Source organism: Equus asinus, chromosome 10, assembly GCF_041296235.1.
Source record: "Equus asinus isolate D_3611 breed Donkey chromosome 10, EquAss-T2T_v2, whole genome shotgun sequence".
Taxonomy (NCBI): Eukaryota; Metazoa; Chordata; class Mammalia; order Perissodactyla; family Equidae; genus Equus; species Equus asinus.
This window is the reverse complement of record NC_091799.1, coordinates 67,525,225-67,542,357: the sequence shown is the minus strand read 5'-3', so window position 1 is coordinate 67,542,357 and position 17,133 is coordinate 67,525,225. Positions and strand designations below refer to the sequence as shown.

The window sequence follows — 17,133 nt, the reverse complement described above, 5'->3', positions numbered from 1 at the left end:
CTAAGAAAGAGAAAAAGGATTATACACTGGTATATATTCATTCAGAAACACTGAAATACATACATATGGCAAATATTAGTCAAAGCATCTCTGAAACTTCTCAGTAACCTTCCATGGTACAGGGATAAGCTATATCACTAAATCACTGTCAACTACCTGAATCACAGATATTGTGAAATGATTCTAAAAAGTATAAACCAGGCTGTATTTCCCAAGAATTCCAAATCAATATCGTTGGTGTTACATTTTGATAAGTTAAGGGTCTACAAATAGTATTTCACATTTTATTCATGCCTAGACTAGGATTAATTCGACAGAAAAACTAGGAAACATTAAGAAAAATCAAACTCAAATGACTGAAATTTCATAGAATATGAAATATACAATGCATTTTAATCTGTTAATATAAAATTTAGGATTATTAGAAGGTAATAAATACAAATCATTTCTCCTTAAGGAAGTTCAAAGATATTAGCGTAGGATTCCAGAAATCATATCATCAATGTTAAAATGGTAGACTGTTAAATTAGATTTTAACATCCAATCCAAAATGCTTGCCTTAGAACAGAGTTAACACATAGCAGTATTAACACTCTGGACTTGCAAATTGAAAACTTAAATATTTTTAATGTTTACTGAATAAAATTAGGAATTAGAACAAATATACTATGATGATGATAAACTCCTTCAATGTGTAGGTATTATTTAAAATTTTCATCTATGTACTATTTTGTTTGTGTTTACTTTTTGATTCAGTCTATCTTTTGGTTGAACTGTACAACTGTATCGTAATATGCTGTGTATTATAAACAAACCAGAAACATTTTATCTTACCCTTGGAGGTGTGTGAGGGGACCACTGGGCAATATGACTCTTTGAAGGATCTGGAACATTAGGCCAGATGTGTTTTTTTATTCTGGAGAGAAAAGAAATACGGCATATGTAGACCCACATATAATGAACAATGAATATGCCCTATTTCTAAACATGTTCATCAAAGAATCTTAAGAATCAAACTGGGGCTGGCCCCGTGGCCGAGTGGTTAAGTTTGCACACTCTGCTTCAGCGGCCCAGGGTTTCACCAGTTCAGATCCTGGGTGCAGACATGGCACTGCTCATTGGGCCATGTTGAGGCGATGTCCCATGTGCCACAACTAGAAGGACCAACAACTGAAAAATATGTAACTATGTACTGGGGGGATTTGGGAGGAAAAAGCAAAAAAAAAAAAAAAAAAAAGAATGAAACCAATTAAATAAACCCAAAAATACCTACTATACCCCAAACCCAACAAAAAAATTATTTTTCTTATAACCAATATAAAAATACTGTTAAAAATGCATAAGGATCTTAATCTAGTCATAATAAAAAATTGTTAAGGCTAGAGAGGAGCCTGGAAAGACTGCGGTGTAGGAGACTATGAACTCACCTCCCACAGACAAAACAAATTTACAACTACCCTTGGAACGATTACCCCTGAGAGAGAACTGAAAACTGGATAAAAAGAACCCCCACAATAATGGACAGTACTGGATGAGGTGGAAGAGGCAGAAACTCCTTTCTGGAGAGGAAAAAGCCACATTTTAGCTGTGACACTTCACAGCCAGGACCAATCTTAAGGTATGAAGCTTTCCCTGAAGGAGTTGGGGATCTGAAAAGGACAGCTTTGCCACAATAAGCAGCTTTTGAACTCAACACAACCAAGATGAGTGTCATAATATCTGGCTTTGCTGGCTATTAACAACAATGGGGAATACCCCCAGAAAAGCTATCAGACATAAGAGAAAGAAAAGTCTGCTCTTAAAAGGCTCATGCACAAATTCACCCATTTTGGAAAGAAACCTAAAATCACCAGAAAGAAAGGTGCGCAGTCCTTTGGTGAAAAGAGACTCGCTTGATAGGCTCTGGGCGTTTCTCGGCGAGGCAGGAGGTGGCTGAGACCGCCTCCCCAGGGACTCAGACATTGGCCACAGCCATTATTGTGACATAGTTCAGGTATGCTGACACAGATGCTGGCAGACACCACTGGAGTTCTTCCCCTGGCCTATTAGCACAGGAGTCTGCCCCACCCACTAGAGCACTGATTTAATCCAACTCAGCCAGGGCAGGCAGCCCATCCTACGGACTGGCCCCAAGCAACAGTAAGCCCTCAGGCAACTTGTGGGCCCACATACATGACGTGTCTGGGGCTTCTGCAGCAGGGCGAGTGGGTCTGCTTCAGTGAGTCAAGGCATGTGCCCGGGGTAGAACTATGTTTATGGAGTGTATGGGCCTGTGGGTGGTGGGGCTTGTCAGCTGCAGCAGACTTGTGCTTCTCAAACAGCCACACAGAGGATCAGCCCCACATTCCAATGCCTGAAACAACTGGGTGCTCTCATGCCTGGGACTGGCCCCACCCAGCTGTGCTACTGAGAGAGCTGAAAACAGCTTTGCAGGCTGGAGGCCTATAGCAATTGGAGCATCTGAGCCTAGCAACCAGCCATGCTGGGGGCCTATTCCCTTAACAGAAAAACTGCAGTAGGAATGAGCTATTAGACCCTGAAGCCAACTGTGCTGGGGCTCCCTGTGCCTGATAAAGTGACTGAAGGGAGTGTAGCAGCTGCATGCAGCTAAGCATTACAACCAGGCAGCCAGGGGGAAAGACTAGTCTCCCTGGGCACCTGCAGCAAGAGGAACCTGACCACAACAGAAGGACACATGTAGCCCACACAGGGGACACTCCTGGAACATCCGGAACTGGTGACAAGATGCAAGCAAACTGCTGGGCCTCAAAAGGCATCTCTTATATAAGACCACTTCTCTAAGACTGGGAGAGGTAGCTGATCTATCTAATATATAGATATAAGCACAGAAAAAGCAGCAAAATGAGGAGACAAAGGAATATGTTCCAAATAAGGGAACAGGACAAATCCTCAGAAAAAGAACTAAATGAAAGAGAAAACAGAGATAAACAATCTATCTCATAAAGAGCACAAACTAATAGTCATAAGGATGCTCACTGATCTTGGGAGAAGAATGGATGAATTCAGTGAGAACTTCAAAAAAGAATTGGAAAATATAAAAAAGAACAATCAGAACTAAGAATACAATAATGGAAATGAAAACTTCAGTAGAGGGACTCAACAGCAGAGAAGAAGATATAGAAGAACAGATCAGCAAGCTGGACGAAATACTAGAGGAAATCACCCAAGCTGAAAAGAAAAAAGAATTAAAAAGAATGAGGACAGTCTAAGGGGGACTTTGGGACAACATCAAGTGCAATAACATCCGTATTACAGGTGACTCAGAAGGAGAAGAAAGAGACAAAGGGGCAGAAAATCGATTTGAAGAAATAATAGCTGAAAACTTTCCTAACCTAAGAAAGGAAACAGACATTCAGGTACAGGAAGCACAGAGAGCACCAAACAAGATAAAGCCAAAGAGGCCCACATCAAGACACATTACAATTAAAATGTCAAGAACTAAAGAGTGAATCCTAAAAGCTGCAAGAGAAAAGCAACAAGTGACATACAAAGGAAACCCTATAAGGCTATCAGCGGACTTCTCAGCAGAAATTTTACAGGCTAGAATTCTAGGGAGTGGCAAGATATTAAAAGTGCTGAGAAGAAAAAACCTACAGCCAAGAATACTCTACCTGGCAAGGTTATCATTCAGAATGGAAGGAGAGTGAGTTTCCCAGGCAAGCAAAAACTAGAGGAGTTTATCACCAATAAACCAGCCTTACAAGAAATGCAAAAGGGACTTTAAGTGGAAAAGACCATAAATAGGAATAAGAAAATTATCAAAAACAAAACAATAAAACCACAGAATACACAATCTTTTCAAATGCACATGGGACATTCTCCTAGATAGATCACATATTAGGCCACAAAACAAGTCTCAATAAATTTAAGAAGACTGAAATAACACCAAGCATCTTTTATGACCACAACGGTATGAAACTAGAAATCAACTACAGGAATAAAACTGAAAAGCCACAAATATGTTGACGTTAAACAAAATGCTACTGAACAACTATTGAGACAATGAAGAAATCAGAGGATAAATAAAAAAATACCTGAAGACAAATGAAAATGAAAATACGACATGCCAAAATCTATGGAATACAGCAAAAGTGGTTCTAAGAGACAGGTTTAGAGTAATACAGGCCTACCTCAACAAACAAGAAAAACCTCAAATAAACGATCTAACAGTATACCTAAAGGAACTGGAAAAAGAAAAACAAACAAAGCCCAAATCAGTAGAAGGAAGGAAATAAAAATCAGAGCAGAAATAAGTGAAATAGAAGCTAAAAAAAAAAAAAGAAAAAAATCAATGAAACGAAGATAAGGTTTTTTGAAAAGATAAACAAAATTGACAAACCTTTAGTTAGAGTCACCAAGAAAAAGAGTAATCAAAGAGGAGAAATTACAACAGATATCTCAGAAATACACAGGATCATAAGAGAATACTACAAAAAGCTATACAACAACAAACTGGATAATCTAGAAGGAATGGATAAGTTCACAGAATCTGACAACCTTCCAAAACTGAATAGAGAATCTGAATAGACCAAACACCAGTAAGGAGATCAAAACAGTAATCGAAAATCTCCCCAAAAATAACTAGCCCAGGACCAGATGGCTTCCCTGGTGAATTCTACGAAACATTGAAAGAAGACTTAATACTTCTCAGACCGTTCCAAAAAATTGAAGAGGAGGGGACGCTTCCTAACTCATTCTATGAGGTCAACGTTACCCTGATACCAAACCAGAAAACAACAGCACAAAAAAAGAAAATTACAGGCCAATACCTGATGAATATCGATGCAAAAATCCTCAACAAAATACTAGCAAATCGAACACAACAATACATTAAAGACATCCTACACCACGATCAAGTGAGATTTATTCCAGGGACGTAGGGATAAACATCCACAGATGAATCAACGTGATACACCACATTAATGAAATGAAGAATAAAAATCACATGATCATCAATAGATGCAGAGAAAGCATCTGACAAGATACAGCATCCATTTATGATGAAAACTCTGAATAAAATGGGTATAGAAGGAAAATACCTCAACATAATAAAGGCCATATATGAGAAACCCACAGCTAATATCATACTCAATGGAGAAAAACTGAATGCTATCCCTCTAAGAACAGGAACCAGAGAAAGATGCCCACTTTCGCCACTCTTATTTAACATGGTACTGAAAGTCCTAGTCAGAGAAATCAGGCAAGAAAAAGAAATCAAGGGGATCCAAATTGAAAAGGAAGAAGAGAAACTGTCACTATTTGCAGATGACATGATTTTGTATATAGAAAAGCCTAAAGAATCCACTAAAAAACTTTTAGAAATAATAATACGGTAAAGTTACAGGATACAAAATCAACATACAAAAATCAGTTGTGTTTTTATACACTAACAATGAAGTAGCATAAAGAGAAATTAATAACACAATCCCATTTACAATTGCAACAAAAATAATAAAAAACTTAGGAATAAATTTAACCAAAGAGGTAAAAGACCTATACACTGAAAACTATGAAACACTGTTAAAAGAAATTGAAGATGACACAAATAAATGGAAAGATATTCTATGCTCTTGGATTGTAAGAATTCACTTAGTTAAAATGTCCATACTTCCTAAAGCAATCTACAGAGTCAATGCAATCCCTATCAGAGGTCCAACAATATTTTTCACAGAAATAGAACAAAGAATCCTAAAATTTATATGGAACAACAAAAGACCCCAAATAGCTGAAAGAATTCTGAGAAAAAGAACAAAGCTGGAGGTATCACACTTCCTGATTTCAAAATATACTACAAAACTGTAGTAATCAAAACAGCATGGTACTGGCACAAAAACAGAAATACAGATCAATGGAACAGAATTAAGAGCCCAGAAATAAACCCACACATCCATGGACAGCTAATTTTTGACAAGGGAGAAAAGAATATACAATGGAGAAAGGAAAGTCTCCTCAATAAATGGTGCTGGGAAAACTGGACAGCCAGATAGATGCAAAAGAATGAAAGTAGACCACTATCTTATTACACCATACACAAAAATGAACTCAAAATGGAATAAAGACTTGAATGTAAGATCTGAAACCATAAAACTTCTAGAAGAAAACATAGGCAGTACACTCTTTGAAATAGGTCTTAGCAGCATATTTTCAAATACCATGTCTGACCAGGCAACTGAAACAATAGAAAAAATAACAAATGGGACTACATTTAACTAAAAGCCTTCTGCAAAGTGAAGGAAACCACAAACAAAATGAAAAGACAACCTACCAGGTGGGAGAAGATATTTGCAAACCATATATCTGATAAGGGGTTAATATCCAAAATATATAAATAACTCACATATCTCAACAACAGAAAAACAACCGAATTAAAAAATGGGCAAAAGACCTGAACAGACATTTTTCCAAAGAAGATATACAGACAGCCACAGGCACATGAAAAGATGTTCAACATCACTAATTATTAGGGAAACAAAAATCAAAACTACAATGAGATATCATCTCACACCTGTCAAAGTGGTTATAATTAATAAGACAAGAAATAACAAGTGTTGGAGAGGATGTGGAGAAAAGGGAACTCTCACACACTGCTGGTGGGAGTGCAAACTGGTGCAGCCACTATGGAAAAAACTATGGAGATTCTTAAAAAAATTAAGAATAGGACTACTTATGATCCAGCTATTCCACTGCTGGGTATTTATCTACAGAACATGAAAACACAAATATGTAAAGATACATGCACCCCTATGTTCACTGCAACATTATTCACAGTAGCCAAGAGTTGGAAGCAACCTAGGTGCCCATCAAGGGATGAATGGATAAAGAAGATGTGGTATGTACACACAATGGAGTACTACTCAGCCATAACAAAAAGATGAAATCTTGCCATTTGCGACAACATGGATGAACCTTGAGGGTATTATGCTAAGCAAAATAAATCACAGGGAGAAAGTCAAATATTGTATGATCTTACTTGTAAATAGAAGATAAAAACAACAACACACAAATTGAAATATAATGATGTACACCTTAAATTTATATGTTATTAACTAACGTTACCTCAATTAAAAAAATTGTTAAGGCTAAAGCTAGTTATCAGTATTCAATTAAAAAATATCTCTGAAAACAAATCCTATAATAAAAGCCACTTCATCACAAACTGTTGTGGTACACCTCCTCCCAAGAACAATAGAAAAAGCAAAAATGTTCAATTTCTAACTGAAAGAAGCCAGATAACAAATACATTTTCACATTGGTACCAGCTAAAATAAGATAAATTTGATTTTTTACAAGGAAGAAAGGCTAATGATATTAAAAATACCCAATTAATTTAGAATATCCCCATCATCAAAAGCCAACATAAGTATTTTACCTTACTATAGTTCCTAGCCCAAAGTTAGAAGTTTGTAAGTGTAAATTAAGTATACAGGAAGTGAGGAATCTAAGAATAAATTCAAATATAAAAATAAAGATGAGTAATAAGATCCTACCAGATTGACGCTACTGGGGGAACAACTATAAACTCTGGACATAACATGAAAAGCAATCAAGTTAACAACCCAGATGAACAACTAACCAAGCAACGAGTGAATTCTCTGAAAGACACAAATTACCAAAATAGACTGAAAAAGAAAACTTCAATAGCCCTATATTTATAAAGAAAGTAAATTTTTAATTAAAAGTCTTCCCACAAAGAAAAATGGCAGGCCCCGATGGCTTCATCTGTGAATTTTATCAAACATTTAAAGAGGAAAAATACCAATCCTACACAAACTCTCCTAGAAAATAGAGGAGGTAACATGTCCCAATTAATTTTCTGAGGCCATTCATTTTCTGAGGTAATCTGTATTACCCTGATTCCAAAACTAGACAAAGACATCATAAAAAAAGTATTGACTAATATCACTCATGAACATAGATGCAAAAATTATTAACACACTGAATCCAGCAAAATCTGAGGAATGAAAGGATGGTTTAACATCTGAAAATCAATGAATAAAATTCACCACATTCATGGAAGAAAAGAGAAATATCATGATTTCAATAGATGCAGAAAAAGTATTTGACAAAATTCAACAATGATTCATGATAAAAACTCTCAGCAAAAAGAAATTCAAGAGAACTTCCTCAATTTACAGCTAACATCACATGCAATGGTGAAAGACTGAATGCCTTCCCCCCTAAAATAAGGAATAGTGGAAAGATGTGGCTCTTACCACTTCTATTCAACACTGTACTGGAGAGGTCTTAGCCAGTACAATAAGTAAATGAACTAAAAGCATAAAGATTGGAATAGCCATCTTCACTTGCAGGCAACATGATTGCATATGTAGAAAATCCTAAGGAATCCAAACAGCCACTAGAGTAAATGAATTTATCAAGGTCTCAGTACACAAGATCAACATACTAAAAAAATGGATTGCATTTCTATACGCTAGCAATGAACAGCTGGAAAATAAAAATTTTTTAAAATTCCATTTACAATAGTATAAAAAATACTTAGGAATAAATTTAACATAAGATATACAAGGCCCATCCACTGAAAACTACACAACATTGCAAAAGGAAATTAAAGAAAACCCAGTAAGTATATCATGTGTATGGACTAAAAGACTCACATGACTCATGAACATGTGAACTCATGTTCAGACTGGATTTTTCCCCTAAACTGATTTAGAGATTCAATAAAATCTCAATCAAAACTCTAACATGTTTTTTTAGAAAATTGATTAGCTGATATTAAAATTTATATGAAAAGACAAAGAACCCAGCCAAAATAATTTTGAAAAAGAAGATGTTGGAGGAATTCCACTACCTGCTCTTAAAACTTAATACAGAGCTATGATAATCAAGACTGTGTGGTATTGGCATGAATAGACATATGGATCAATGGAACAGTATTGGAAGTTCACAAACAGATCCAGACTTACATGGACAATTGATTTTGGCAAAAGCATCAAGGGAATTCAACAGGAAAAAGTCTTTTCAATAAATGATGCTGGAATGGCTACCTATACCTATGGGAAAAAATGAACTTTGACCCTGATCTTACACCATGCACAAAAATTCTAAATAGATCATAGACATAAGGCTAAAATGATTAAACTTCAAGAGGAAAACACAGGAGAACATATTTTTGACACTGGGTTAAGCAAAGATTTCTTAAACAGGAGATAAAAATCTAAGAACCATAAAAAAACCCCAAATAAATACTACTCAGCCATAAAAAAAGACAAAATTGGCCCATTCACAACAACGTGGATGGACCTCGAGGGGCGAAATAAGCCAGTCAGAGAAAGACGAACTCTATATGACTCCACTCATAGGTGGAAGTTAGTATATTGATAAGGAGATCAGATCGGTGGTTACCAGGGAAAAGGGGGGGTGGGGGGAGGGCACAAAGGGGGAAGTGGTGTACCCACAACATGACTAACAAAAATGTACCACTGAAATCTCACAAGGTTGTAATCTATCATAACATTAATAAAAAAAAAATACAAAACAGAAAAATGCAAAATGCTGAATGTGAGACTGAGTGACCAGGAAAATTTTACAAATAATTTCTGCAGAGACTATGGTGTTTTAACCTCAACACCAACAATTAGCTAGGAAGTTATTAAAAACAATGGGAAAAGCATTACAAAGTACATGCATAGGATGAGTGATTTCAAAACCAGCCTGAGCAACCTTGCAAAGTCTCATCTTATTTTTAGAATAATCTCATGAATTTTGACTTCAACCAAGAACAGAAATAACAGGATCATGTAAAAACTATAGACTGAGGTCGGTCAGGTTACCAGATGATTGTTGGAAATGGAATGTGGGAATATGGGACTACATTATATATCCTAACCACTCCATGTTTTGTTTGTTTTCCTTTAAATTTCCTTAGAATAAATTGCAATGGGACTTTGAGTGAAAAAAAAAAAAACAAAAACCCCAAATAAAATGGACTTCATCAAAATGAAAAACTTTTGCTTTTCTCAAGTCACAGTTAAGAAAACAAAAATGCAAGCCACAGACCAGAATTTGCAAAATATACATTTGACAAATATTTTGTAACCAGAATAAAGAACTCTTACAGCTCAATATTAACAAGACAAACAACCCAACTTAAAAATGGTCTAAAGATTTCAAACAACACATTACAAAGGAAGATATGTAAGTGGCACATGAAAAGATCCTACTAGTTACCAGGGAAATGGACATTAAAACCATAATGAGATAGCACTATCACCCATGAGAAAGAACAGCTAAAATTAAAAACCCTGACAAGTACCAAGTGTTGGTGAAGATATGGAACAACTGGAACTCTCACATTTGCTGTTGGGAACACAACATGGTATAGCCACTTTGAGGAACAGTTTAACAGTTTCTTATAAAGTTAAGTATGCACTTAACCATATGACCCAGCAACACCAATACTAGGTATTTACTCAAGATAAATAACATATGCCCTCACAATGATTTGTATGCAAATGCTCATAGCAACATAATTTATAATAGCCAAAAATGAAAGAAACAACCTGAACTTCCACAACAGATGTATGGATAAATTTTGATACAGCTACACTACAGAATACTCTTCAGCAATAAAAAGAAAAATATTAGTATATGCAACAACACAGATGAATCTCAAAAATATTCTAAGCAAAAGATGTCACACACAAAAGACTACATGCTGTTTGATTCTATTTATATGAAATCCTAGAAAAGGCAAAACTACAGTCACAGACAGCAAATCAGTGATTGCGTGGGGCCAGGGGTTGAGGGAGAGGATAGACTACAAAACAGAATGAGGAAACATTTTAGGGTTATAGTCATGTTCTCTATCTAGATTGTGGTAGTAGTTACACATCTGTATACATTTATAAAAATTCATCAAACGGTACTCTTAAAAGGAATGAATTTTATTGTGTGTAAATTATAGCTCAATAAAGCTGGGGGAAAGCTGCAAAAATATGAATAAGGGTACTTACAAGTCTCGTTTATTAAAGCAGAACAATACTCCCAAAAGGGTTGTCAAGAGGAATGCTAAGCAAACAGGCACAACTATGGCTTCAATTTCTCCTTGAGCTAAAAGACAGAAAGAGGTAGGAAGGAAAATAATTGTTGACACATATGCTAAAGAGAAATAATGCAACTTCCCAACCAGATTACATTTGAAAAGATGAAATCCTGTCCTAATTCTTTTTACAGCCTTTACAGAGTGTTTTTCCCCCTCTTGGTAGATCATATCCTAGCCACTTATGCCTTCCATAGCAAGGCCACATAGTACGCATAAATTATGATGTCAGTTGGGGGAATAAAATGATTCGTTCAGTTTATTGGCTAAGCTGGTAAGTTAGAGCTTTCAAACTTAACCATTTATTACATTTATGATCTGCACTCAGCAGAATCCTAGCAAAAGCTTATCTTTGAGTTCTGTGAGTACTGGGCAGAATTGGAAAAGCTCTAAAGCAATCTTAATAATTGAACTACAAATGTAACCTACAAGGAATAAAAATGTAACCTTTAGGGAAATTTTTAATAGTTATTTTCTGTTTTCAAAAAGACGATGTATCTGATATAGGGCTAAGAATTTTAGGAGAATCTTAGGCACAAGGAGTGGCAAAAGCAGGAACAGCATCATTTAAAAAGCAAGAAGTCTAAGATTCCTAAATACCACATGAATCCTTATCTGCATTTACAAGAGAGCTTATTAATCAACTGAATCCACTAATTGGGAAAATTTATATTGGCAATATCTTTTTTGTTTTTTGAAGATGATTAGCCCTAAGCTAACATCTGCCACAAATCCTCCTCTTTTTGCTGAGGAAGACTGGCCCTGAGCTAACATCCATGCCCATCTTCCTCTACTTTATATGTGGGATGCCTGCCACAGCATGGCTTCACAAGCAGGGTGTAGGTCCGCACCCGGGATCTGAACCGGCGAACCTCAGGCTGCCAAAGCAGAATGTGTGAACTCACCAGCTGTGCCACTGGGCTGGTCCCTATATTGGAGATATTTTTTAATGATTTACCTTATGGTTGTTTCTTGTTGACTCTTCCAGCCCCCTTTTAATTAGTCTTTTACAGGAAAAAATCTATGAAAGTAACACTGCAGTCATATAATATTCACTATGTCTTATCTTTCTACCACATATATCCCTTTGTAAGTAATTTTACATCTTTTTTTTTTTCAAAATTATTTTATTTTTTCCTTTTTCTCCCCAAAGCCTCCCAGAACATAGTTGTATATTCTTAGCTGTGGGTCCTTCTAGTTCTGGCACATGGGATGCCGCCTCAGCATGGTTTGATGAGCAGTGTCATGTCCTCGCCCAGGACTCGAACTGGCGAAACACTGGGCCGCTGCAGTGGAGCGTGCAAACTTAACCACTCGGCCACCAGGCCGGCCCCAGTAACTTTACATCTTATGAAGCCTAGGAAGTCATCAAATCAGATCAATGCTTGAGAATAAACTATAGGTTGGTAAATAACTCTTGAATGCTAAGGTTCTCATATACATAGATATATGCCAAATCAAATTTAGGCAGAACCTTTCCTTTACTGCTGCTAAACTTCTGCTTATATTTTCATGCCTTGGACCTTTACTCATGCTGCTCTAAGATGGCTTCTTTTTCCTATTTGTCCACATTCTAACTTCAAGGCTCAAACATTATCTGCTCCACAAAATCTTTAACGGTGAAACTCCCCCCACCGATATGTTTAAATTCCTACTCTAGTTACAGTCTAAATCACCCAAATGGCTCTCCATTTGTTTTGTTTCTTATGCCGTATTTCTTCAACTAAGGTCCCCAGGAGCAAGGCCCATGCCATATGGAGAAACCATAATGAATCCATAAAATAGACAGGTCAGTGAAAAAAGCAGATGATGAAGTAATACTACTAAGTATGATCTAATTTTGGAAAAAATGTATGCATAGAAAAAACTAGAAGGATATACAAACATGTTAAGAGATTATCTTAGATGAAGGATTAGGAGTGATTTTTCTTCCTCTTTGTATTTTTACTGTATAAATTCCCTATAATGAACATTACTTTTATAATCAGGATAATATTTAAAAGTTTATTATTTTTATTTTTCTAAAGATCATGGCACAAAGTTTTATTTCAAATACTATTTGTTACATATATGTTCTATTAACATGTCACCACAAATCTTATCCCAGAAACTATATTCACTATTGGCCATCACAGCAAAGCTCAGGATCTATTTTACGTAGTCACTCATCCGTTTATTCTCCCATTCAGCAATCATTCAACCAACAAGGAATATGGAGTTTAGTGTTTATTATTCATTGTGTTGGTACTTGGGGGTAGGGGCTACAAATACAATTACAGTAAAATAAGGTAATTTCTATAATTATTCAAAATGTAGTAAGAACAAGAAAGAATACAGCTTAAGTCTGCTTTAGGGAGGCTACAGAAACAGACAAAACAAAAGACGGTGAGAAGCTAACCCAGGGCAACGCACTAGGAAAAGACAGAGAAAGGTGGAGAAAATGATGAGAAACTTAGGGTCAAAGAAAGGGATTATGAGAGGGCAAAGACAAACAGTAATTAGGAGGCCCGATCAACAGGACTTGATCCTTGGCTTATCTAACTGAAAAAGATATGAAGAAATTGCATTTACATTTCTGGTTTTGGCAAAGAGCTGGATGGTTGTGGCATGGAACAAAGAAAGATAAATGTATTTGGGAAGGAAAGAGAGGATGGATAAAGTCATGGACAGGGAGTTTGAATAGGCAGTAAGAAAAGAGCTCTTGAACAGAGTTCTGGAGAATACAAAACATTTAAAAGCAGAGTGGAAAAGGAAATCAGGAAAGAAGTACCAGAAGGGAGGAGACTCAGGAGAATGCTATTAAAAAAACAAAGAAAAGTTCAGCGAACCAAGGTAAGAGGTAGTTTCAAGGATGGAGAGGCCAACAGAGTCAAATACTGAGAAGTGTAGGAAAAAAAGATTAATACTAAAAACCATGCACTGGATATGACAACTAAGAGGTCTTCTATGAGTGGTACGAGAGAGGTTTCAGTGGACTGGTGGGCTGGAAGCCTGGTTCCAGGAGGTTAAAGACTGAGCTGGAAGTATGGAAGAGGAGACAGTAAGGGTGGAGCAGTCTTTCCAGCAACCTGCCTAAAAAAGGAAGGAACAAGGGAAGAAGGAAAGAGACAACACCCAAGTTTTGCCAGTGAAAAAATGAACCCATTTAGAAAGATATAAAAACTCTTTTGGGATTTATAGAGTATAGGTGAAATTAGAAACAGTTAATCAAACAACAAAAAAGTTGAGGAAAAATATTTCTATAGTTTAAAGGAAGAACCAAAACCAGATAAACAACAATATAAAAATCATAATTTATTAACACTGCATTTCTATGAATCCAAAGATGCACTTTTAACAAAATTTTAGCATATAAACTAAGTCAATTATTAGCATGATTAAATTTTAAAAAGAAATAAAGAGAGAAAAAAAAGATCAAAAGTCATTACTTCTTACCAAACTTTGGTGTGGTAAATGTGAATTCTGGACCATACTTTCCACCTTCATCTGTGTATGCTGCCATTCGTACCATGTACAAAGTGTCACTAGTCAAAGAGGACAGTGTATATTCTGTGTGGGAAGAATCCACGTTTACGGCTGAAAGAAATCAGTAAGTGTGCTTTATTCAACTACTCAAGTGTTTTTGCTTCATCTGGCCTATATTTGACACTGAGAAAGTATTTAAAAACAAATAAAAAATATATTTCATCAGAAAACGATTTTCATACTCTGACAATATTCTTCAATAAGCACAACACAATATTTCTTTAACAGTACAACCATAATGCATATTCTCAGGTGTTTCTTCTTTGAGGATAATATACCATACAGTAATTGTCGCTTAACAACAGGGATAAAATCTGAGAAATGCATCATTAGCTGATTTCGTCGTTGTGTGAACATCACAGAATGTACTTACACAAACCTAGGTGGTACAGCCTACTAAACACCTGGGCTATATGACACTGATCTTACAAGACCTCTGTCATATATGTGGTCTGTACTTGACAGAAATATCGTCATGCGGTATGTGACTATACTAAGATGTGTAACATAAGCAGGTGAGACTTAAATTAGTATTTAAAAGCTTAAGAAAAAAACATCTGATTCTTTAATAACTGATATAGTTTTATTACCAGTTTCATTTCCAATGATGGTTCTATAAAATATAGTATAATTTCTGATGAATCCATTCTGAACATCAACAGGAAGTTGGTCCCACTCTAAGACAGCTTCATTTTTCCCCACTTTTTTTGTCCGAACAGTAGGTCCTTTGGAAGGCGCTAGAACAGAATAAAGGTATTTGCTAACTGAAAATCATTAGAACTTAGTAAAATTTCATCATGAAATTATTTGAACATAATGAGACATATTCTTATTTAAAAATGATAAAATGCCTTTGTTAATACAAAATCCAACATTTTTCAAATAAAGTGAGTTTGGACTTACGAGCTTGTTTAAGGTATGCCTTTACAGACTCGGGGCTTCCTGGGCCATCAGCATATACTGGAGTAACTTTTATCAAATAACATTTGCTCTCTGCTAGGTTTCCTAAAGTAAGAATAGTAGATTAAGCAGTTTTTTTCCTATAACAAAAAAGTTTAATTCCAGTATTTATTTTTATATTATAATATCATGACCATTGAACTTTTAACACTGCAGCTTTTTAAGTAAGCATTGCTTTTTGTATACCAGACTCAAGCTTAATAAAGCAAAACCGTTTATGAAAGTAAACGGTTACTTTTATTGCCAATACAGTGGATAAAAAAAAATTTATGTTGTCAATAAAAGTAATAATTGCATTTCTATTCAGGATTTATAAAACAGTGGTCTCAAATTATCCTGGGTCTTACTTCTAGTTTGACAATTTCTCTACATCTTACCTAATTCGCTGAAGACTGCCTAATGAGCAAGATGCCACTAGTAAGAGCTAGCGAAAACACTAATGGCCCTGGTTTCTCAGGTGACTGGGAAAAAAAGAATTAGTGTTATTTCTCCCAGACAGTAACATAATTTTAAAAGAAAAAATTATCTTTTAATGTTTCCTGTATTTATAATCTCTCCAATTTTTTTTTTTAAAGATTGGCCCTGAGCTAACATCTAGTGCCAATCTTCTTTTTTTTTTTTTCCTTTCTTCTCCCCAAAGCCCCCCAGTACATAGTCGTATATTCTAGTTGTAGGTCCTTCTGGTTGAGCTATGTGGGATACTGCCTCAGCATGGCTTGATGAGCAGTACCGTGTCCGTGCCCAGGATCTGAACCGGCGAAACCCTGTGCCGCTGTATTGAAGCGTGCAAACTTAACCACTCAGCCATGGGGCCAGCCCCATATCTCTCCAAATTAACAAAGTAATCCATCTATTCCTTTAGCATGCAATAGTAAAGTTCTTTTTATACAGCATTTTATCTGTCCACATCAGAAAATAAGGTGTTTGTATACTGAAGTTTATACCTTCAACAAGAACTTATATTTCCCTATTATTCATGAAGTTACATATGCCCCTTTAACTTATTAAACAGAGTAATTTTACCTATTCTTGATGACTCAGTAATGCCGAGAAGATGAATAATTTTTATATTCTGCTGTAATACAGTGACATAATCAGGGCTACTGAGCTATATGGGGCTACTTCTACAACCTGAAGGTCTCTAGAGTCTACGATATACTTTAAAAAGTTTCTATTGTCCAGTTACTACCAATCTGTCTCCTCTCTAGTTCCACCATGCTTTTAATTTGATAAGGTTGATAAACTAGAAACAAAGTTTATTAAAATTGCACAGCAGGGGCCAGCCCAGTGGCGTAGTGGTTAAGTTTGTGCACTCCACTCCAGAAGCTTGGGGTTCGTGGGTTCAGATCCTGGGCACGGACCTACCCACTGCTCATCAAGCCATGCTATGGTGGCCTCCCAAATGCAAAATAGAGGAAGACTGGCACAGATGTTAGCTCAGCGACAATCTTCCTCACCAAAAAATAAATAAATAAATAGTATATTAAATAATAGGTTAATGAGGACCAAAGAGCCTATTTTATGAATAAAGCTCACAAACTTTATGGCATGTATATCTTTGCTTA

General features: G+C 36.0%; 1 protein-coding gene across 7 annotated transcripts in view; it reads right to left on the bottom strand.

Moving 5' to 3' along the window:
- IL6ST (interleukin 6 cytokine family signal transducer) overlaps nt 1–17,133 on the bottom strand; it is a 60,614-nt gene that overhangs the window by 5,310 nt on the left and 38,171 nt on the right. For 5 of the 7 annotated variants that reach the window (XM_014860367.3, XM_014860363.3, XM_014860361.3 and 2 more), the window contains 5 exons: nt 15,512–15,613; nt 15,199–15,345; nt 14,519–14,659; nt 10,998–11,094; nt 835–916 (listed from right to left, as the gene is read on the bottom strand). In XM_014860367.3, coding sequence (XP_014715853.2) covers nt 835–916; nt 10,998–11,094; nt 14,519–14,659; nt 15,199–15,345; nt 15,512–15,613 — 569 coding nt within the window. The remainder of the gene's footprint in view (nt 1–834; nt 917–10,997; nt 11,095–14,518; nt 14,660–15,198; nt 15,346–15,511; nt 15,614–17,133) is intronic. The other 2 variants (XR_006528480.2, XR_011506471.1) reach the window with 1 other exon arrangement.